Source organism: Camponotus floridanus, unplaced genomic scaffold, assembly GCF_003227725.1.
Source record: "Camponotus floridanus strain SB8 unplaced genomic scaffold, Cflo_v7.5 scaffold63, whole genome shotgun sequence".
NCBI classification, from domain to species: domain Eukaryota; kingdom Metazoa; phylum Arthropoda; class Insecta; order Hymenoptera; family Formicidae; genus Camponotus; species Camponotus floridanus.
The window spans coordinates 423,115-448,468 of NW_020229803.1; the positions used below are offsets into that span (position 1 = coordinate 423,115).

The 25,354-nt window shown below is 28.2% G+C and overlaps 1 protein-coding gene across 1 annotated transcript in view; it reads right to left on the minus strand.

Annotated features, from left to right (window-relative positions):
• Positions 1-25,354, minus strand: part of LOC105248897 (serine/threonine-protein kinase tricorner) — a 62,606-nt gene that overhangs the window by 11,280 nt on the left and 25,972 nt on the right. Inside the window, exon 2 of the mRNA XM_011253959.3 lies at positions 1,257-1,333. Within this exon, the coding sequence (XP_011252261.2) occupies positions 1,257-1,322 (66 nt within the window). The 5' untranslated portion in view covers positions 1,323-1,333. The remainder of the gene's footprint in view (positions 1-1,256; positions 1,334-25,354) is intronic.

Here is a 25,354-nt window from a genome sequence, read left to right on the forward strand (position 1 = left end):
AGAAAAAGGAATTTTTCTCAAATATTTCTAATTTTCTGACATTTTCCGGAAACTTTTGCCAACTTTCTCCGTATCGCGCAATACGCTAATATCTGATAAGAAATTGCTTTCTGCGATGGTCAATGCTTATTATCAACAAAGTTATCGTCTTCGGCAATAATTAATAAATGTTGCAATTGTTGAGCAATCGATGAGTAACAATGAAAGAGTTGAGCAATTTTTAGCAATTTTTCCAGAAAAACGTAAGCAGTTATTAACTGCCAAGTATATCAGATTAAAGCGGAAAATTTCGCAATTCAGCAGGCAATATGTGATTCATCAAAAAACATTAACTCGCGAAATGTAACCAATATTACATTTTATTTTTTTTCTAATTAAATTCGCAAGAAAACTTCAACCAATACAATATAAATTTTTGTACGGCAACATTAAACATCTACACAAATTCAGATATAAATATTATTAAGAGAAATAATGTTTTTAAATGTAAATTTATATTTTACAAAGTATTCAAATATTTTACGAGACTTGCGAAAATATTATGAATAGAAACTACTCTACATTAATTATAATTTTATTTATAATCATACACTAAACAAGTGAAATCGCGAATTTATCACGTTATTAATCATAATCCTAAGTGGTAATCCTGATGGATTAAATTTAATTATGTGGATATCTAGAACATTGCAATATTTATCTTGTTGAAAAACGGCGACCATTAATTAGCAACATAGCTCGTCGATATTGCCTCTACATACGACGGTTGGGTTGTCCTGATGTTGACCTACATTTCTCTTGCTTATATAAATGTACCTGGATATTCTCAAGGTTCTTCGCAGAGCAGAAACGATTAAGAACTCGAATATAATTAAATTATCAGTTATATTGCAATAATCCTTTTAATAATCGATTATCTTTTAACGACACAAGATCTCAAATTATAGAATTAAATTATTAAGTTGTTATGTTTACAGTATTATTTATTGTAAAAATATTCTCTCTTTATGTATAATTAAAAATTAAAAGAAATAAGGTTTTATTTTTCGCTTAATCTCAAATAAAAAAAATAATCAACCATTATGAGTTATTAAATGTTAAATTTTGTTTAATCAAATTATCTTTGCAGAATAATATCTGCAAAATTAATCAACGAAAGCCATGTTGTTGTAATCATGTCAATTTTTCTATAATTTTTATCCTACAGAATCATCTATCGCGAAATGGATTGATGATAAAATTAAATTCAAACTCACCTTGGCCTTGGTCGCCTTGTCCAACGTGTGGCCACTAAATCGGATCGTGCTCTCGGTGGCCGCCATCTCCAGCACCCCTGAAACAAACAAGAAAAGAAGGTCATTGCATGTTTGGAAACTTCAAGAATTAACAACTTTGAATCTTAACGCAATCTTCTATACATATTGCCGATAAAATATCGAATGAGAGCGGTAGAAGATGAATGACATCAACTCGTTGAACGAAATATCGTGCCAGATGATATCAGTTATTTCCGTACTAATTATAAAATAGTCCTGTCAAAATGACTGTATATATTCAAACTATTTCATGTATTTATTTTTCCATTTATAGAAAAGAGAAGGTAGAAAGATAAAATATTCGTTACATTTTTTAATAAAAGTAGACATTTAAAATTTAACGAATTTAGCTCAGGGGTTTTATATTTCTAGTAATATAAATACACGAACTGTAATACATTAAAAATTTTATATTTAAAGTTCTCAGAGAAAAAGCGAATTTATCTCAACATCTCTATCATTTTAAATTATATATTTCTATTTTCTCTTTTTATATTACATTTTTTTATTATATTATCTTTTTTATTTTTATTATATTTTATTATATTTATTATACTTATTATATTTATTATTATATTTATTTTTATTATTTTTTATTATATTATATTTTGTTATTTTTATTATTTTTATTATATTATCTTCTTATATTTTATTTTTATATTATATGTATTAATGTATTTTATGTCTCTGTAAATATTTTAACCGATGGAATTATAAAAAGTTTTCTAAAAGTTTCATCCTTGGATATAGATTTATCATAATAGTGCTTTTATAAATTAATTTCTTTTTATATAAAAATAATATTTTCCGAATATTCAGAAAAAATTCAGCAAAATTATAATCGTTATCAGCGTTTATTTGGAAAATTTATGAGGGACGCATCTAAGATAATCTATATTCATCTTCTATATTCGCGCTTGGAAAAGTAAACTTTAGACAAAGGATTTATCGTATATTGCGCTTTATATGATAACGTATGACTGCGTGTGAACATTACTACTTTTTCAGAGAAAAGAAAAACCGATGAAGAATTACACATCCATGAATGATGACGGAACATTATGAATGCGAATAGTGAGCAAATTGTCCTGAGGCGATTATAGGCTTGGATCGCACGTTTATATTCGAATGTGGGAAAAAGAAGAACGTCATATAATTGTGAAGGGATTTAAAAAAATTCCACTCCTTACAACACTATTTTTTATATGCTATGACAAAATAAATTTGTGACGTCAACATTCGATATGACTGATATATTTGGAATTAACTGATATTTATATTATATTTTATTATTTTTATTATATCTATATTATATTTTATTTATATATTATATTTTATTTTATATTTGATATTTATATTTTATTATGTTTATTATATATTTTATTATCTTTTTATATTTTATTTTTATATTATATGTATTAATGTATTTTATGTCTCTATAAGTATTTTAACAGATGGAATTGTAAAAAGTTTTCTAATCATCCTTGGATGTAGATTTATCATAATAGTGCTTTTATAAATTAATTTCTTTTTATATAAATTCCGAATATTCATTAACTGATTTGGAATAATTATCGGATAGTGATTTTTTATGAGAGAATATACATTAATAACTTTTTAATTTTGAGACTTAGCTTTGTGAAGGATCAATAAAAATCTAGGATGAATTAACCAGTTTACTGGTAATGTCCATATATGGCTAAAAAAAAAAGTGGCCCATATATGTCCACTATGAATAACTTTGCCAATTTTCAACGGATTTGCATGAAACTTCATATGCCCACATTTTTCAGGTCGCTGATGACAAATTTGGGATCGAAATTTTAAAATTCAAAATGGCGGATTTAGTATGGTGAATTAATTTTGTTATTCTATTATTATATTTGTTATTCCATTAGAGAAGATTCCAATTCGATATGTTCAAGTTTGAATGTCTTGAATTAATCCGTTATCTACGATCAAAAAACTGAGTGTGCTTTATAAATTTGATAAAATTGCTCTCACCAGTTTTGGCACAAAACGTTGATTTCGAGTGTACCAGTGAACTGGTTAAAGAGAGTCGATTTATATCTGACTATTCTTAACTACCCCAAAATCTACCCCAAAAATCAATCATCATTTCACACAAACATGTCATATTCATATTTATTTTATATATAAAGCAAATTACAAAATTATGCTACACAAAAAGTATGATATCAAAATAATTCTATTGATATTTAATATTTATGTCATTATTAATGTATAAGAAATTGACTAAAAAATTGGAATTTCATGAAAATAAACAAGATACTCTCGCATTATACTAGTTAAAGAGAGTCGATTTATATCTGACTATTCTTAACTACCCCAAAATCTACCCCAAAAATCAATCATCATTTCACACAAACATGTCATATTCATATTTATTTTATATATAAAGCAAATTACAAAATTATGCTACACAAAAAGTATGATATCAAAATAATTCTATTGATATTTAATATTTATGTCATTTTTATTAATGTATAAGAAATTGACTAAAAAATTGGAATTTCATGAAAATAAACAAGATACTCTCGCATTATACTAGTTAAAGAGAGTCGATTTATATCTGACTATTCTTAACTACCCCAAAATCTACCCCAAAAATCAATCATAATTTCACACAAACATGTCATATTCATATTTATTTTATATATAAGGCAAATTACAAAATTATGCTACACAAAAAGTATGATATCAAAATAATTCTATTGATATTTAATATTTGTCATTATTAATGTATAAGAAATTAACTAAAAAATTGGAATTTCATGAAAATAAACAAGATACTCTCGTATTATACTAGTTAAAGAGAGTCGATTTATATTTGACTATTCTTAACTACCCCAAAATCTATCCCAAAAATCAATCATCATTTCACACAAACACGTCATATTCACATTTATTTTATATATAAGGCAAGTTACAAAATTATACTACACAAAAAGTATGATATCAAAATAATTCTATTAATATTTAATATTTATGTCATTATTAATGTATAAGAAATTGAATAAAAAATTGGAATTTCATGAAAATAAACAAGATACTCTCGTATTATACTTTCTATTCTTTTTCATTGAAAAACCTATTATTGAATACTTCAAGTGAATACATCCTTTTCATTAACAGAAAAGTAAAGGGAGTTAATGGAATATATTTCCTTGTGATTCAATCTGATATATCGCGACATTGTTTCTACACTAGCTCGCTTTCCTTTGACACTAGAGTGCAATTCAGAATTAAGTGGCTCATGACAGGTGCTCAAAATGACCTAATTACGATTTAATGCTCGACAGAACAGGTTTGTCGCAATTCAAAGAGATCTTTTGTTAATTGCGTGTTTCATAATATTATATAATAAGCAGGGATCTGCTTATGACTTCATGTTAAATTTTTAAGTTAATGACGCCAACCGTGAAGCTTTACAACAGATGTTAATTCACAATTGTGTTGCGCGAAGCTATTATCCTAACTCGTTATCTTCGCAGTTTTGTGGTTGTAAATAATTAAAATATGTATATAGTTATATTTAGAACAATCGCTTTTAGAGTGAATAAAAGAGGTATAATACTAATAATGTAGCTAATAAAATAATAATCATTACATTATACATGCGTGATGTTTTATCTTGTCATAAAATATTCCCTTAATTCTTATTAATTATTAGCAATCTTAATCAAATTATATACTCTCTGAATTGAGCTTCTGCATTTTTTAAAAAAGAGAGAAATAAAGATTAGTTTTAAAAAATAATAATGAATAAAATGTAGCTAAAAAAGAGTGCACAATAAAATTATGCAGTAAGAAATAAATGCGTGAACACATCATGTTATAAATAATTATATTAAATTATATTTTATATAATTTAATTTTTAATTATAATTTATATAATTTATATAATTTTATATTTATATAATTTATATAATTTATATAATTTTTATAATTTAATTATATTTTATATAATATTTTATATAATTATATCATATAAATTATATTTATATAAAAGCCTGGCGGAGCTGCACGAATTCTTGATGCTGTACAAAGTGAGTCCTTGCTGGATACACTTAAAGCAACAACGGAAGTGTCATTACGTTATCAGTCGAATTGATGGAGCGACAAATCTCTCGTCCGGCTTAAAAGAATGACATATCTCATAATCACATGCCAAGTATGTTTACCATAACGTAAACGATGGTTCTTCGCGAGGGACACTTATTTCGAGGACATCGCGTGGTGTCATCGAATGAATCATTATTACGCAATCACGCATAACACGCGCACACACATGTACGTTGCAGATATTACAAATATATAAATGAGTTACAAGGAGATCCGTTTTGTTAAATAATATCGTACACTGAGAAAAAAATTTTTTTAAATCAAATAAATTTGTTTTCTTGAAACTTTTGCTTTAAATGCAAGGAATTGTTTATTTCATTTAAGCAAAAACATTTAATTTTAATTAAATATGCATGTTATATTAAGTACATTATTTTCATTTATATATTTTTTATATTTAAATATTATTTTCGTAAAATATATACTATAATTTATTAAATTAAATATATTATTTTTTTAAATTGAAAAATTTAAAATTTTTGGGAATAAAAAATGCATTTTAATAAATATTTTGTAAAATTAAAATAAAAATATTGAATTAAAAATTATATTTTTTTAAGCATATATATTTTTTTAAACATATGTAAATAAATACTTAACTTAAGCAAACAGATGTTTTGAATACAAGTAAATACGTGATTAGTAAATACGTGACCCACTGAATAAATAGCTTTCTTGAGTTAACTAAAATTTTTTTATTTCAAGATAATTTTTTCCTCAGTGTATATTTCTTTTGCGTAAACACGACAATATTTTACGCTTCCGTAAATGTGCTTTGACGCACTTGCCAAAAAATTTGATTCGTATAAATATTCATGAAACTAGACAAATACTGATTTTTTAGAAACACCCCGTATCTTGGCTAAGTCTTTTTTTTAATAATAAAAGAAACTCTGTGCATTGATTTAATGGCTATAACACACCAACTCTGTTAGTTTAACGACAAAGTACACTAATTTGCGTTAATTTGCCGTGTATCTATTTCGGGACTCTTGGTTCAATAGGATCAGTGATACTTAGCAAGCAGTATTGATCCCACTAACGTTATCGCGAAATAATTGCCAATTAATACACATAGTTCTACGTACGAGAAGATTATATAGTCGATGTGCAACTAAAACGTGATGTAATATCATTAATATTTGTGTAATATACAGGATGTCCGATTTTAAAAGTTCCACCCTCATAACTTTTTTAATTTTGATTGTAGAAAAAATGTTTCCGACAAAAGTTATACGGCTTGAAGGGGGACATAAGATGGTGTCATTAATTCGACATTGAAGAGTCACCTGAAGGTCACGTGAAGGTCACATCCAACTTTTTAAATGGGACACCCTATATGCTTTTGCATGTTCTTATAGTTCATCTCGAGAGCTTTCCAAAACACTATAATTAAGTTAGTTTTCATTAAATACTTTCCGAGTTATGAGACTTGAAATCATTCCTTAATTTTACATAAACCGTAATATATCTAATAAAATATTCACTTTTCGATTATCTTGCCTTAATACTTTTATGTACAAAATAATGCGAGGAATCAATTGGTGTAAAGAAAACACATAGTTATTTTTAAGAAAAAATATGTAATTTGCAATTAACATTCTTTGAAGTTTTTAAATTCAAAAAGATCCTTAAAATATCGAGATAAACCAGCAGAGAAATTAATAGAAATTGCCACATTTCGGCATTAATACATAATTTCATCTGCAATGCAGTAGAGAAAGATTCGATGGCCCGAGGTGCAACCTGGTGGACCCCGATACGAGAGTTTCCCCTTGCGGTTTACTTTATGAGCGTTGATTAGACGCGTTCGTGTCAGGAATATCGCGCTATTATAACTATACCAGACGTTAATTATCTCGGACATCGTATTAATTATATGATACATGCCCGGGAAACAATGCGTTCAACTAAAAGCGGACGCTTGTTTCCCGGTTAATTCGACGCGTTTCATTTCTGACTTTTGTAGCAAAAAATAAATCTAAAACAACCGTTGCCGCTTCGTATTAACGAGAAACTTTTGAAAGATAGTCACATGATGTTATACATTACATGTATATTATACAGAGTGTCCCAAAAGTCTCGGACTGGTCGAATATTTCATAAACTATGCACTTTAGAAAGAAATGTTTCAGACAAAAGTTGCATGGCTTGAAGGGGGGGGGGGGGGCCATCAGATAGTGGCAATGATTTGATATGGGAGAGTCATTTGAAAGTCACGTGAAGATCACCGTCAATTTTTTAAATGGAACTCCCTATTTTTTATTAAATATTCTGGTAGCTCACGTCGAGCGCTTTCCAAAACACTATAATTAAGTTAGTTTTCATTAAGTATTTTCTGAATTATGAGGCTTTAAATCATTTCTTAATTTTACATAAACCGTAAAATATCTTGTAAAATATTCATTTTTCAATTATCTTACCTTAATACTTTTATGTACAAAATAATGGGAGGAATCAATTGGTGTAAAGAAAAAACATAGTTGTTTTGAAGAAAAAAATTTGTAATTTGCAATTAACAATTGCATATTTTTTTTAAAAACAACTATGTGTTTTCTTTACACCAATTGATTCCTTTCATTATTTTGTACATAAAAGTATTAAGGTAAGATAATCGAAAAATGAATATTTTACTAGATATTATATGGTTTATGCAAAATTAAGAAATAATTTCAAGCCTCATAACTCGAAAAATACTCAATGAAGAAATACTTTATTAAAGTGTTTTGGAAAGCTCTCGAGGTAAGCTACACGAATATGTAATAAAAAATTGGGAGTTCCATTTAAGAAATTGACGGTGATCTTCACGTGACTTTCAAATGACTCTCCCATGTCAAATCATTTTCCACTATTTGATAGCCCCCTTCAAGCTATACAACTTTTGTTTATAAAATATTTGACCGGTCCGGGACTTTTGGGACACCTTGTATATTCAGAATATGTTTCGTTGGGATCTGTAGGTGGATTGATTAATATCATATACGTGGACGTATGACATTTGTCCTTTCAGAATGATATTGATTGCTCCGGTTTCGCAGACACTTTTATATATCGACAAATTCGAAAAGAACGTTCATGTGACAGCCAAATTGAAAATACTTCATTTATTTATATTTTTATTTATTACATTAACATTATTTATAACATTACCATTATATTTTTTCTCGATGTTTTTCAAATTTTATATATATTTTAAATATAAGATATAAAAATACAAAATATTTGCGAAACAATAAAGTTTAATATTAAAATTAGTTTGATAAAATTTGTTTAGTAATATTAATATTAAAATTCATTAATAGTTTAGTAATATTAATATTAAATTTAATTAATAGTTTATTAATATTAATATTGAACTTTATGTGATTTAGAAAATTAGTTAGATTATACACGATCTTATTCTTCATTTTTATCATATTTCTCTATTTTTATCTATTTTTATCTACTGCTATCGATAACGAATCTGAAATAAAATTAGTCAGTAACTAAATGTTTTGATATATACATTTAAACATACGTGTGATATAAATGATGGCGTGTTTAAGTGAATTAAAAATAGCATAAGATCCTTGCGTTTCACGAGAAAGATCTATGGATCTGCTGGAAGTCAACAGGTTCTTACAAATTTTATATACGTTTTCAAGAAGGCTCCTTGCGTCTATCACGTGGGCGTAATTCATTATAAATGATGGGATAAATGTCTATTAATTGCCATCACGCGAGTAACATGAGATTATAGAACGTGTAAACAAATTCGATGACGTGAAGCACATATGTGCATAGTGTGGATTGTGTATACATCATCTTCATATGCTATCATGTATCGAGAATTAATCAAGATTGCGCGATCTTAGTTGCTATAAATTATTGCAGAATTATTTATTTTATTGGTATTCTAAAAATATCGACGAATTATTAAAGATTGACAAATGTCGAATAATATACGAAAATATTCAACAGCGAGAAAGAAATGTTATCGAATGATAAAAGCAAGTTATAAAGGCACGTATGTTCCGCTTTATCATGTAAACTATAATACGCTTATTCATTTCCAATCCGTCATGAGTCAATGAGTGCAAAAGTTTTTATAAACAATGTCGAGGATATCAAATGTAGCTCGTTACAGATTTAAATTTTATCGAGGGATTTCATTTATTTTATTTTTTCGCAATAAATATAGATTAAGGATGTTATGTACCTATTTTTAAAATATTGAGAATTTTATTGAAAATTGTACAGAATGTCCTTACATATGTTTAGAATCTTCAATAATATTTTTAAATCGATTCAATACAATTTTTAAATCGATTAAAGCGTTCACAAGTTACAAGAATTTTAATTTGCATCGAATAACATGTGTTCTTATGGGAAACGTATAACCACGTCGATTCAAATGACAAAAACATAAAATAATATTCAGAATTTGTTTAAAATTTGCAAAAGTTTAGATACGGAGGAAATATTTGGTCAAATAAGATTATACAAGTACTAACTGGTTAAAAAGAGATTAAATATAATTCAATAAAATTAGCCATGTATCTGTCACAAGGCGAAATTCTCTGCCAAAAGTTAATCATTTCGATTAACAAAATTCGGAATATTTCAGTAAAAACGCAATAAATATTAAAAAATATATCTCTGCACTGTAGCTAAGATCAAATTGTAAAATTCCACACAATTTCTTACTCAAAATACACCAAAAGTGGATATATTCGTCAATATTTATTTTCAGCTACTTTTTGCTGGGATTGTACATACAAAACATCCTTAAGAAGCTTAATTATAAAATTACTTAAAAATTAAAAGATTTCATTAATTAAGTCTGCAAAGATTGAAAATTTTAATCAAATGAAAAAGTTGTAAAAAATCATTAAATTTCTACAAAAAAAGAATTTGAAAAATGAATTTGAAATATTAAAAATCTTATAAAAAAAAAGAATCTGAGAACTGAATTTGAAATATTAGAAAATATTATTTCGTAATATATATTCGCACATTCTTCTCTTTATTATTATTATTATTATTATTATTACAAAATTAATAATCATTCAAAATAATTTATTAAAAAAATATCCTAACTTCTCTGATAATTATCTAATGTATTCATATCTATTTTGAAAGGAGATATTTTTTCGCTTTCCTGGCAAACACTCTTTGTATACTGAATAACGAATGTATATAATAAAGATATATGCGGAATGCGCGAATTCTTTTAGCAGGATATGACGGAGCGTTCCGTTATCGAAGCAGAGTAAACCGAGACGTCACGTCACAATAATTTCAGGGAGACACGTTTCAGCGGGTCACGTTTCAGGAGAGAAAGAATCATATGTGTGCCTCCAAAGTAGAACGTAGGAACCGTAAAGCGAGTCTCCAGTCCTTAAATGGCAACGAAGCGTGGGTGAATCACAGGGACAACAGCATTTGACCGGAGTCGCATGCAACAATGCCGCACATTTACGCCGTGATGTTTAGCCTTGATGCTCATTAAATAACGACGACAGTCCGATATTTATGCGGACGCGAGGCGTTTCGCATTGCACCGACTTTTTTTTTTCGTGTCGCGGACTCATGCAAATAATTGCCGCCGTAAAACGTCGACGTCAGCGCGCGATTAAAGCTGCCTGTGCAGCTGTGCACTCGGAAAATAACACTCCGTCGATAGTGGTAGTTATCCTTCATAAAACGTCACGCGGTAGTGTTATTTTGAAACACGTGTTCAAACGATAATTGTCGCGTCGACGCAAATCGCGAAACTTTTGCAATTTTAACAAAAATTAGAAATTCGATAGGCAATAGGGAGCATGGTTAATCATGCTCTCTATTTCCTACCGAATTTCTAATTTTTGTTAATTTAAAGAGAGCTTTTCTCATTGTTTTTTGCAATTTTATTTCGCAACAATAGAATGAATTTATTCCACCCCCCCCTCCCGCCGTTCAATCTCCAATTTTATAGATTCCGCGCAATTTTACAGATTCGCGTGGCAATTCTGATGATGTAATGCACCGTTGCACAAGACCCAAGACAAGACAATATTCGTAAAAATATTGTATTGGTATTGAAAATTTTGAAAAATTTAAATCTTGTCTTGGTCATGAGTGAATATTGGTAGCAAAAATCTCGTCTTGTATTGTCTTGTCTCGATTTTATTAACAATTTTTTATCTAATATTAAAAAATTATTTAAATAATATTTAACATAATTTTTGTAATATAATTTGAAATAATTATTACTATTGTATTATATTTTAATTATAATTATTACTATGTAATCGATATAAATGCCGTCTATTTACATAAAAAACCGTTTACTGTTTCATGAAAAACAGAAATTAATAACTATTTACAGACTCTAAGGGAATGTGCAGATATAAATATTTTGGAGTGGTAAAAAAGTCAGGTTCATATTTATCCCACATTGTCAAAAATGGCTCGAGACATTTTAAGCTCAACTGCCTCGTCCGTGTCAATAGAAAGACTTTTCTCAATAGGAACTCTGACTATGTCAAAAAATAGAACCAGATTACAAAGTAAATCTTTAAAAGTACTAATGTGCATCAATTGGGTGAAATGCTCTTTAATGTCTAGAATTTGCGAGTTTGATTTCTAATTTATAAAAATGTTATATTGTATTAGTATTAAATGTTTTTAAATTTATCAATATAAATGTTTTTATCGAATAAAATTTTTTTAAATTCGTATATAGTGATTTTTTTTTTACAAATATAAATATTTTAATTTTTTTGAGAATCAATATTCTTAACAAGATTAATAATCTTGACAGTCTTAGTCTTGGTATTGTCTTGATAACTAATTAAAAATCTTGTCTTGATCTTGTCTTGAAATTCAAGACAAAACAAGACAATATCAAGACTAATCTTGGTATCTCGTGTAACCCTAAAATTTTGCACCGTTAAAATTTCGCTATTTCCATCCCGCAATTTTTGGACCGAAACTCCCGTGACATTTGCCAATTCGTTTGGCATGCAACAATGTATTATAACGCGATTACATTACGAATTACATTAAAGCCGCAGCCCCAGAAGATACATGTCTATTTGCTCTATTTATTGCGTGCGTGCGCGAGAAGGGACATCATGAAAAAGTCGCGATAAGAATGGCACGAGAAAGAAAACGGTAGGTTCATCATCTTCGTAAAGTATATCGTTAAATAAAAATGAATGCACGTGTAGATAAGCGCTCTCTTGCTCGAAACGAATGAATAAAGCAGCGAATTTTACGCAGAACACTGGTCCACGTCATACTTTTTTAACTTTGGAAGATAAAAGAATTCAAGTCGAACAAAAGTGGCGTGAAAGTTTAAAATCGCTTCCTTTAGAATCCACGTATAATGGTTCTTTTACGGAGACATAACATATGAAATGGATAATCTATTATTCGTTTGAATAATACTCCGCTGTTCTACCCTTGTATAAAAGCGATCGCGAAGAAGATGTAAAATATATCTGTATATCTCTTGCATGTATTTCTTCGATGTTCTTAATAATTCGATATCAATTTACCGAACGTCGTACGTTCTATTCAACTTTATTTACGATAAGACACAATCTTGTTTCCGCAATGAGAAAAATCATTTGATTGTATCAACAAGACGTATATGATTGAAGGCATTTTGGTTAAATTAAACAAGAATTTCTAGTTCATCATGATAAGACTCGATTTTTTATAACTAGAACGTTTAATAGATTTTACTATAAGGATTTGGTTGGTATTTTCTGATTGAATCTATAAAATTTCTTGTTACATTAATTTCTTTGCTTGCCACTCTTAACTTACTCGTATTCAATATTTGCCATGAAATATATATAAAGAACTATTATAGTATTAACATTAAATCTAAAGTATATTTTTTTTCTCTTACGAGCACTATTGCCAGAAAGAGGATGCTAGGCTCTCTTGTTGTGTGTGTTTGAGCTGCATTCTCTTCTTGCATCACTGTTTATCAATTTAATTTCTAACAAACTCAATTTAAAATAATTTATTCAATAATCTGGATTGAATTTATCCAAAAATCTTATTGGAATTCAGAATATTAAACAGACTTTTGAAATTAGATGGAAAGAATTTTAGACGACTTGGTGCTGGTGAGTTTAGTATTATTAACCAGAAAATTTGATAAATTTAACAGAAAGAAATTAATCAGATTCATCTGGTAATTCTTGTAAGAATTTTGGTTCGTTTCATTTTCCAACAGACATATTGGTCGAATCTACCAAAATTCTAATTAATGCAATGATTTTTTCTCAGTGCACTGTTTATCAGTTTAATTTCTAACAAACTGAATTTAAAATAATTTATTCAATAATTTGGACTGAATTTATCCAACAATCTTGTTCAGAATATTATACAGACTTTTGAAATTAGATGGAAAAAATTTTAGACGACTTGATGCTGGTGAGTTTAGTATTATTAACCAGAAAATTTGATAAATTTAACAGAAAGAAATTAATCAGATTCATCTGGTAATTCTTGTAAGAATTTTGGTTCGTTTCATTTTCCAACAGACATATTGGTCGAATCTACCAAAATTCTAATTAATGCAATCAGATTTTTTCTCAGTGCACTGTTTATCAGTTTAATTTCTAACAAACTAAACTTAAAATAATTTATTCAATAATTGGATGAATTTATCCAAAATCTTGTTCAGAATATTATACAGACTTTTGAAATTAGATGGAAAAAATTTTAGACGACTTGATGCTGGTGAGTTTAGTATTATTAACCAGAAAATTTGATAAATTTAACAGAAAGAAATTAATCAGATTCATCTGTAATTCTTGTAAGAATTTTGGTTCATTTCATTTTCCACCAGACATATTGGTCGAATCTACCAAAATTCTAATTAATGCAATCAGATTTTTCTCAGTGCACTGTTTATCAGTTTAATTTCTAACAAACTAAACTTAAAATAATTTATTCAATAATCTGGATTGAATTTATCCAATAATCTTGTTGGAATTCAGAATATTAAACAGACTTTTAAAATTAGATGGAAAGAATTTTAGACGACTTAGTGCTGGTGAGTTTAGTATTATTAACCAGAAAATTTGATAAATTTAACAGAAAGAAATTAATCAGATTCATCTGGTAATTCTTGTAAGAATTTTGGTTCATTTCATTTTCCAACAGACATATTGGTCGAATCTACCAAAATTCTAATTAATGCAATCAGATTTGTTCTCAGTGCACTGTTTATCAGTTTAATTTCTAACAAACTAAACTTAAAATAATTTATTCAATAATCTGGATTGAATTTATCCAATAATCTTGTTGGAATTCAGAATATTAAACAGACTTTTAAAATTAGATGGAAAGAATTTTAGACGACTTAGTGCTGGTGAGTTTAGTATTATTAACCAGAAAATTTGATAAATTTAACAGAAAGAAATTAATCAGATTCATCTGATAATTCTTATAAGAATTCTGGTTCGTCCATTTTCCAACAAACATACTGGTTGAATCTATCAGAATTCTAATTAATGCAACCAGATTTTTTTCTCAGAATTTGCTTAAGGGTATGTTAACCCACATTTCGTTAATCGTCAGTTCACCATGCAACGTGACGATTCTCACGCGGTGGTGATTTCTTCTTCGTGATAAAGAGAGGGATAAAAAGAAAGAGAGAGAGGGGGAGAGAAAGAAAGATACGGAAAATCGATTTTATGGTGCAAAAAGACGATCCCTCGCATATCGCGTGCGCATTATGCACACGATCAACCTACTTGCTCGGAGCGAGGATAACCGTAAATAACGGTCACAACACTTCTTGCCGGATCGGTCGGACAAATCGGTGGATGCACGAGAGACGAAGAGGATCACGGATCCTTTGCTTGTCTCTCGTCTATTTTCAGCGGAGTGACATTCAAGAACATCGGAATAACAGAACTATATAAAGAGAAATAAGGATGAGTGCGGTTTTGTCGAGAATCAATTCATTCGGACATAGATGTATATCTAAAGTATTTTGAATTTACAATAAAAATAAATTATATATATAAAATATTATTATATCAAAAAAGAAGTATTAAAGGAATTAATGATTTAAAATATTATTCAAAAATTAATTATTTAAATTAAAATAATCCTTTTTAAAATTATCCTTTTTAAAAATAAATTAATCCTTTTTAAAAATAAATTATCCTTTTTAAAAATAAATTAATCCTTTTTAAAAATAAATTAATTATCTTCTTTAAAAATAAATAAATAAATAAAATAAATTATCCTTTTTAAATATAAATTAATCCTTTTTAAAAATAAATTAATTATCCTTTTTAAAAATAAATTAAAAATAAATTAATAAATTTTTGAAAATAAACAAAAAAAGCGTATGTGCGTGTGTGATAGAAAAGAAATTGAAAAAAGGGAGTAATTATATCACAAATGAATAGATCTATTTTTGAAAAGAGAAGAAACGAAAACTCTTAAAAAGCAGATAAAAACGAAGGAAATACGGTCTACACGATTTTAAAATTTCAATATTTCAAAGCTAATTCAACAAAAAATTCTTGAATTATTGATTGGCCACTTAAAATTTCACATCGTTTGCGTTTTAACAATTTTCTAGAAGTGCATTCACACTGAAATATTTTCGTGTCAATGATGTAACGCGGTTAGTTTGGACATGTTGTAACACGATTATCGAACAAATAATACCAAGGCCGGTAGAAATCGCCACCGTGTACATATATACACACATACGCGCAAAAGTACTAGCTTTCTCTCTATTGGTTAACACCGAAGCAGGGCTTCTCTGCGACATCCGTTACATAATACACGATCGCGCTGGTGTTAAGTTCCACAGACGAATGCAAACGTAACGACTGGAAAAAAAAATAGTAGAGTGCAAGAGATATTTAATTAACTAGTGTACATTAACAAAATGGAAAAAGCTTTTTACTTCCTGATATATGCATAGATATGTTTTCCACTACCTAATGAGATGAATATCTACGATTATACGTGAATATACAGGCTGGCCCCGAACGTTCCAGCCAGACTTTGAGATCTTATAGAAAATTTAATTCCGAACAAAAAATTTTCTATAAACATGGGTCGAAAAATGCTTCCTTAAGAAGTTATCGCTCATAAATCTCTGATGAAGGAAGAGCAAAAGGTGAAAAGAAAATGAGATAAAAAGAAAATGAAACTAAATAAATTTCTTGAAAAAAATAAAAAATAAAAATCTTGTTCTTTTATGAAAATAAAATAAAAGTTAGTTAAAAAAAATTATTTTATTTTCATAAAAGAAAAAGATTTTTATTTTTTATTTTTATCGTTTTTTATTTCAAGAAATTTATTTAATTTCATTTTCTTTTCATCTTTTGCTCTTCCTTCATCAGAGGTTTTTGAGCGATAACTTCTTAAGGAAGCATTTTTCGTCGACCCATTTTATTTATAGGAAATTTTTTTATAGGAAATTCTTTGTTCAGAATTAAATTTCCTATAAGATCTCAAAGTCTGGCTGGAACGTTCGGGATCACCCTGTATATGATTACATACGATATTATTTAGATTCAATTCACGAAGTTAAAGAACTATTTGTACGTCACTAATTAGGTGCAGAATATCTCGTGTATGTTGAACAAATGCGAGGAAAAATATATAATTAAAATACAATATAATTTTTTCTGCACTAGGGAAATTGTTCCCTCACTCAATGTTTTTGTAAAGTTCCATTGGAAAACTGTTACATGTTATTCCATGTTGTTTCATTGCAGTAATTGCTACAACAATGCGAGTTAAAATTATAACTGTGAAAATTGTGTTGGATTATTTTAATTAGTGAAAATAATTCGCATATTTATCTTTCCAAGGAACGCTTTCAATTCATTGTTTTCGAATAATAGTATTCCCTGATGGATGGATGTAAAAATAGATTGCGTGGATTCATCGATGAATGATTTAGCTCGATTAATTACTTCCCGAGAACTCTATCAAATTATATTGAGAATTGTAATCGAGCTGAAGAAATCGTAGAGCTGCAACTGTAAAAATAGCAAACACTTGCGTTTTATAGAATAACGCTGCAGATACGGCATTTATTTTTATATTTCGAGCATAAAATAGAAATTAATTTAATTTTATATATTCAGATTTATATATATATATATATATATATATATATATATATATATATTTAATACAATCTATTTAATCACTCGAACATTTTATGGAAAAGAATTTTATTCATAAAACAACTAACATTTCAGTCGATGTTAAATTTACTTTTATGGAAAATAATTTCGTATATGCGGCTGACATTTATATAAAGCATCGTTAAATTAATTTTTACTATTTTAATAGTCTTCATTTTTCTCTTCCAGTTCTGCTGTTTGATGTGCATTCCTTTTTTTAAATACGTAAATTATTTATCAATATTTTATTCTTTTAAAATTATTTATCAATATTTTATTCTTATTAAGATCAAGTATTTATAATTTATATGTAAATTATTTATCAATATTTTATTTTTATTAAGATCAAGTATTTACAATTTATACGTAAATTATTTATCAATATTTTATTCTTATTAAGATCAAGTATTTAGAATTTATATGTAAATTATTTATCAATATTTTTTCTTTTAAAATTATTTATCAATATTTTATTATTTTAAAATTATTTATCAATATTTTATTCTTATTAAGATCAAGTATTTACAACTTATATGTAAATTATTTATCAATATTTCATTCTTTTAAAATTTATCAATATTTTATTCTTCTTAAGATCAAGTATTTATAATTATGTTAGAATCGTAATTAAATTAATGTTCAACACCGATTTAATATCGATAATATATTATTATTCGGCAATATTTCAATGAGGGGCAATGTTGCGTTTCTCTCGTTATTCCAGAATTAATACCGCGGATTGTATCTCATCAGATCTGCTTCGAAAACGCCGAATTCTTCGGTAACGGAGAAACTTTGGTTATTACGCGAATAAATTGAGTGCAGGTTTGCGAGCGTCTCACTAGGCAGGCTAGCGAGGAACACTTCGGGTTGAGTTGAAGTTTAATTTGCCGAGTATACGAACGCGAATCTTTGGCGAGAGCCGAGAGTGCGACATGATGGCGCGACTACCACCATCCATCTCGAGGAACAATGGATAACACGAGGAGAAGAAAGAGAGGGAACGGGAAAGAAAGGGAGAGAGAGCACGGGGCAGACAAGGAGCATTGATGCGTGTCCCGCCTTTTTACTCTCTTTTCTCATTTTCTATTTCTTTTCCCTTTCTTATGACAGCATCTTAACCCTGCCGTTCTCGGTTAGACCTCTCGTCACGAAATGTCGGTACTCCATAAAAACCGCCGTGGGAATCATACGATTACGATGGAAAATTCTTCGCGAGAGATCTCGCTTAAATCATCGAAATCGCCGTGCAATCGACGAAACAATCGCAAGCCTGATCTTCATCATTTTTTTTTATAGGAGCGTTTAATAAAAAGTAGAGGGAAGAATTAATTTTTCTTTTATAGAATAAATTTTTTATAAGGAGATCTTGTTAAATCTTAAGAAATGCAATGGACTTCTTTTTTAAGTTGCAAGATATAATATATATCTAAAATTGGTCCAAATTATAAAGCATGTATTACGTTCAAAAAAAGAGTATTTAAATCTCAATGTTAATATAATAATCAAATTATCTATAAATATTTAATATATTAATATATTAATATATTAATTATCTATTTATAGATAGTTATTTTCCATAAAATTAAGATTTGTATTTAAATATATTCAATCTATTTTTATAAATTATAACAATAAAAATACTTTTTATTAAAAATAGAGTATATAAATCTCAATGTTAATATAATAACAAAATTATCTATAAATAGATATTTATTTTCCATGAAATTAAGATTTGTATTTAAATATATTTAATCTATTTTTATAAATTATAACGATAAAAATATTTTTAATATTTTTTATTAATACAATTATATATACTTTTTATATAATTATATTAATAAAAAATATTTTTATAATTATCATCAAAAAAAAAAAAGATATTTAAATCGAGGTATATTTCGTGAGATTCTTATTAAATTACGTTGTTCACAACATAATGCTTTTTGTCAGTACTATGGTCATTTGTCTATCATATTATAGACGACACTACTAGTAGACACTAGGAAGAATAATACAATTCGAGTTCCACTGAGAATACTTTGCACACACTCGAGAAGCAACAAGATTATTTCTGCACGGCCATTCATGAAGACAGAATACACTCGATAACGTGACAATGACTTAATCAATAGTCGCAATCAAATTCCATCATTGAAATGAGAAATACGCTTCGTACTTTGAAGAAGCACGTGCAAGAGTACATGAGAGCATCAGATCATTAAAAAATTAATTCTACTACTAAATGAAATTATTATTTCTACTGCAAATTTACTTTAAATATCAACCACGATTCCTAAATTTTTGCAGATTATTATAATTTTAATTTACATTTACATGACCCAAGACAAGACAATATTCGTAAAAATATTGTATAGGTATTGAAAATTTTGAAAAATTTAAATCTTGTCTTGGTCTTGAGTGAATATCGATAGCAAAAATCTCGTCTTGTATTGTCTTGTCTCGATTTTATTAACAATTTTTTATCTAATATTAAAAAATTATTTAAATAATATTTAACATAATTTTTGTAATATTATTTGAACTAATTATTACTATTGTATTATATTTTAATTATCATTATTATAATGTAATCGATATAAATGTCATTTATTTACATAAAAAAACATTTACTGTTTCATGGAAAACAGAAATTAATAACTATTTACAGGCTCCAAGAAAATGTGCAGATATAAATATTTTGGAGTGGTAAAAAAATCAGGTTCATATTTATCCCACATTGACAAAAATGGCTCGAGACATTTTAAGTTCAACTGCCTCGTCCGTGCAGTAGAAAGAGGATTTTCTCAATAAAAACTTTGACTATGTCAAAAAATAAAACCAGATTACAAAGTAAATCTTTAAAAGCACTAATGTGCATCAATTCCTGAGTGAAATGCTCTTTAATATCTAAAATTTGCGAGTTTAATTTCTAATTTATAAAAATGTTATATTGTATTAGTATTAAATGTTTTTAAATTTATCAATCTAAATGTTTTTATTGAATAAAATTTTTTTAAATTCATATATATAATTTTTTTCATTTACGAATATAAATATTTTAATTTTTATGAGAACCAATAATCTTGACAAGACTAATAATCTTGACAGTCTTAGTCTTGGTATTATCTTGATAACTAATTAAAAATTTTGTCTTGATCTTGTCTTGAAATTCAAGACAAGACAAGACAATATCAAGACTAATCTTAGTATCTCATGCAATCCTACAAAGTACTGATAGTGTTAATTCCAAAAATCGAACTAATTTTGAATAACGTACACATTATTTCGTAGAGACGATCACCGAAATATACCGCATGTTACAAACTTTAGTTTATTTTATTTGCAGCCAACGAGAGGAACCGGCTTAATTAGTTCGCAGGCACGTGAGTCTATGTTTATCACGACTCTCGGCGAGCATTTGGACTGCGTAATACTATTTGTACAAGCTGCAGTAAAATGTTCAATAGTTTTCTTCCAGCGGAATGGCTGGCTTTATATATTGAACAGCGCGAATATCGTTAAATATCTCTTTCCACGAGCAAATATATAGCTATCCCAATTTAATATTGGAAATTTTCACTTGTTTAATCGAACCGTATCGCATAAAAAAAAGGGAGACAAAAATTATTTCTCAAAATAAAATATCTTTTCCAAAGTAACAGATTTTTCTCCGAATATAATGGAAATTACACGACAATTAAAAATTGATTACATTATTGATTATTTATTCAATTAAATAATCATGTTCATAATTAAAATCATGTTTACAGAATTAGAAGATAATGCAAATCTGGACAAGCGACATCTCATTGATAAATCGAAGCTGAAAAAAGAAATGGAAAAAAAAAATGAAATGGCTAAGCATATTGCTGGCGCGATTATTGTGAGAAAAGCCAGGTACTATTTTCGCGTTTTAATGCGTGCATACGAATTCCGCGGCAGTCTATTTCCGTGGAACATTTCACATTCCATCGCAGAAGCAGATAATAGCCGGCGACATCGATACCTGCAATTGAGGTGAGAGAAGAACAAAAATGCGGGGAGAACGAAAGGAAAAAAAGAAAGAGAGGAGGATATAGAGTGATACGAGAAAAAAGGAATAAAGAGACTAGATCGCGTCAGATCTCGCGAGCATCGATAAATATCGTTCGTGCTTTCGCTTTGAGCAGACAAAAAAGAGCGCTCACGTGCGAAATACGAGGGACTAGGTGTACATAGTAAAAACATATCCCTTCCGCTACGGTGTGCACAAATAGTGTCGATCAAACTGCGATGAAATGAAAACTGACCATGAAGAAACGCGTTCCCGTGTTCTTCCGGATCGCTTACACGCACATGGAAATAAACAAGATAAGTGAAATGGATTGGATATAAGTAATTTAATTTGAAAGCGGAAAATGTGAAACTAATCTTGTTAAACATCGATATACCGCGTCGGAGAAATGGATTCACGGTGTAAGTGATAATATTATTAGAATTGAGCTGATTGTGCTAACGGAATCAAGGAAGTTCAGTGAAATAGAGAAATCTAATTTGTGATTAGAGAGAAAAGTCAAACAATCATTACATAATTCATGAAGAAGTATTTAATTGTGAATAGATATATCGCGCACAAATGTGCGTTTTTTAATTAAGGATGTTTTGTATCTATTTTTAAAATATTGAGAATTTAATAAAAATTGTACAGAATGTCCTTTCATATGTTTAGAATCTTCGGTACAATTTTTAAATCGATTCACTAAAGCGTTGACAAGTTAAGGATTTTAATTTGCATCGAATTCACATGTGTTCTTATGCGAAACGTATAACCACGTCGATTCAAATGACAAAAACATGAAAATAATATTCAGAATTTGATTAAAATTTGCAAAAGTTTAGATACAGAGGAAATATTTAGACAAATAATATTATACAAGTACTAACTGGTTAAAAAGATATTAAATATAATTCAATGAAGTTAGCCATGTATCTGTCACAAGACAAAATTCTCTGCCAAACGTTAATCATTTCGATTAACAAAATTCGGTATATTTCATTAAAAACACAATAAATATTAAAAAATACATCTCTGCACTGTAGCTAAGATCAAATTGTAATTCCACGCAATTTCTTACTCAAAATACACCAAAAGTGGATATATTCGTCAATATTGATTTTCAGCTACTTTTTACTGTGATAGTACATACAAAACATCCTTAAAACGAAATGCAAATTATTAATGATCAAATGTAATTGAATCTTGTTATACATTTTTTCTTTCAAGTCCATCTACTTCAAATAAAAATACTTATATGTTATGAAAAGCAATAATAAATAAAAGATTGTGAAAAATAATAAAAGAATATAATAAATAATTTTTATAGGCTTGTTAGATACGACATGAATATTTTATCTTTTATCTCCTCAAAGATGAATAAAATTATTTTAAGGATGTTTTGTACCTATTTTCAAAATATTGAGAATTTAATGAAAATTGTACAGAATGTCCTTACATATGTTTAGAATCTTCGGTACAATTTTTAAATCGATTACAAACAAAACATCCAAAACATCCTTAAGTCAAAATAATAAAAAAGACTGTACATTTCTACAATAATTGCTCATCGAATTAATTTCATCGGTTTCGTGTTTTCCTACAAATTATTTAATAACAGAAAACACTGTGCGCGATTTAATATATTTCGTGATGTACAATGTAACTATTAATTATGATAATTAGTTGTTTAATAACTCGCGAGTGTTGCGTTTGCCACGTGAGTCCAACGCACGCACGCACGCACGCACGCACGCACACACACACACGTGTGTGTGTGTGTGTGTGTAACTACACGCGTGGTTATACTTGATGAACGTAGCCACGTGCGAGGCAACCGGTAATTGGATCTAGTCTACTATCGACCGGTGGAGCATGCGAAAATAGACACTGGCCGACGACGACGATGCTAATCGTGAATACATTCGACGATGATGAAAGAAGCCGAGGATAGCGTCGCGACCACTTGGTATTAACTGTTAGATACTAATTAATTAAATTAAAGCTTATTAAATTAGCAAAAGGCGTGATATACAAAAGTATACCTTCTCAACAAGATTAACGAAAAATTTGCTACGTTTACATAAGATTACGCAGCTAAAGGTATTTGAGCGAAAGAGAAAAATGTGTTTTCATGAAATTAAATTTTTCGAAGCACCGAATATTTTTCCCCCAAACATACATTCCATATTTTTGACGTAAAATTTGCTAATAACACAGATTTTTACGTGGAAATTTTTTTTTAATTAAATATTTCGGCGATCAAGCCTCTTGCAATTAGATTTAAAGGATCAGCATGAAAAATTTGCCGACTGTTTATTTTATACGCAACTAACAGCTTAATTTTGCGGAAAAAGGAACGAAAAAAAATAACGCAGAGTAATTAAGAATGTATTGGAGATATCAAAATTATTATAATGAAATAAAGGTCCGTAGGATAAAATTAAGGATGTATTGGAGATATATTACGATCAATGAGAGCGCCGTGAATTTTTAATTTAACATTCTTAATAACATTCTAAATCGTCATGAATTATTTCAAATTTTTTTACTTGCTCCTTTAAAAGTTATTAATTTTTGAATTTTGCGATTTTAACATAGAATCTTATGTAAACGTTCAAGAGACAGGTAATAAATTATTCACAAACTATAAAAAAACAATGATAAAAATTTCATTTTGTAATATTATATTCTTCATACATGTAAAAATGTTCCCACAAAGTTTTAAAACGATTTACTTGCTCGTTTTGAAATTATTATTAAAAAATAACTGTGATTATCAATTTGACGCAATATTGATGATAAAACGTGGCAACATTTTCTTGGAAATTAAGACCTATTTATATGAAAGAATATTCTGAAGTATAATCTCGTGATTTTTAAAAAATTTTTGATCAATTAGAATTCGTATTCTGCCCAACTTTAATTTTTTGGTACTTTGGATTAACTTTTTGAGACAGACGGTCCGTCCAATACATCCTTAATAGATAATGTAGAAAGACTCGGAGTCGGAAATTAGCCGGAGCTAAATACGGCATCAAATGTGGGTATGAATATTAATCACCGGATGCTGCGCTCAGTCGTATCGATCGAAGCAAATGTATTTCTGTCGTCGGCCATTTAATTTCAGTCGGCGAAATTTGTTTGTCGCATTCGCGACGCCATCTTAATTAATATCGCAAACGGCAACGCACGTTATGTCGAGTGCAGAAAGTTGGAGCCCGACCAATCTCTCTTTCTCGTTCATACGAGAGAAGAAGCAGCGTGCACTGAGGAAAAAATTATCTTGAAATAAAAAAATTTTAGTTAACTCAAAAAAGCTATTTATTCGGTGGGTGTCAATCACGTATTTACTTGTATTCAAAACGTCTGTTTGCTTAAGTTAAGTATTTATTTATATATGTTTAAAAAAATATATATGCTTAAAAAAATATAATTTTTAATTAAGTATTTTTATTTTAATTTTACAAAATATTTATTAAAATATATTTTTTATTCCCAAAAGTTTTAATTTTTTAATTTTTAAAAATAATATATTTAATTTAATAAATTATAGTATATATTTTACGAAGATAGTATTTAAATATAAAAAATATATAAATGAAAATAATGTACTTAATATAACATGCATATTTAATTAAAATTAAATGCTTTTGCTTAAATGAAATAAACAATTATCCCTTCCATTTAGGGCAAAAGTT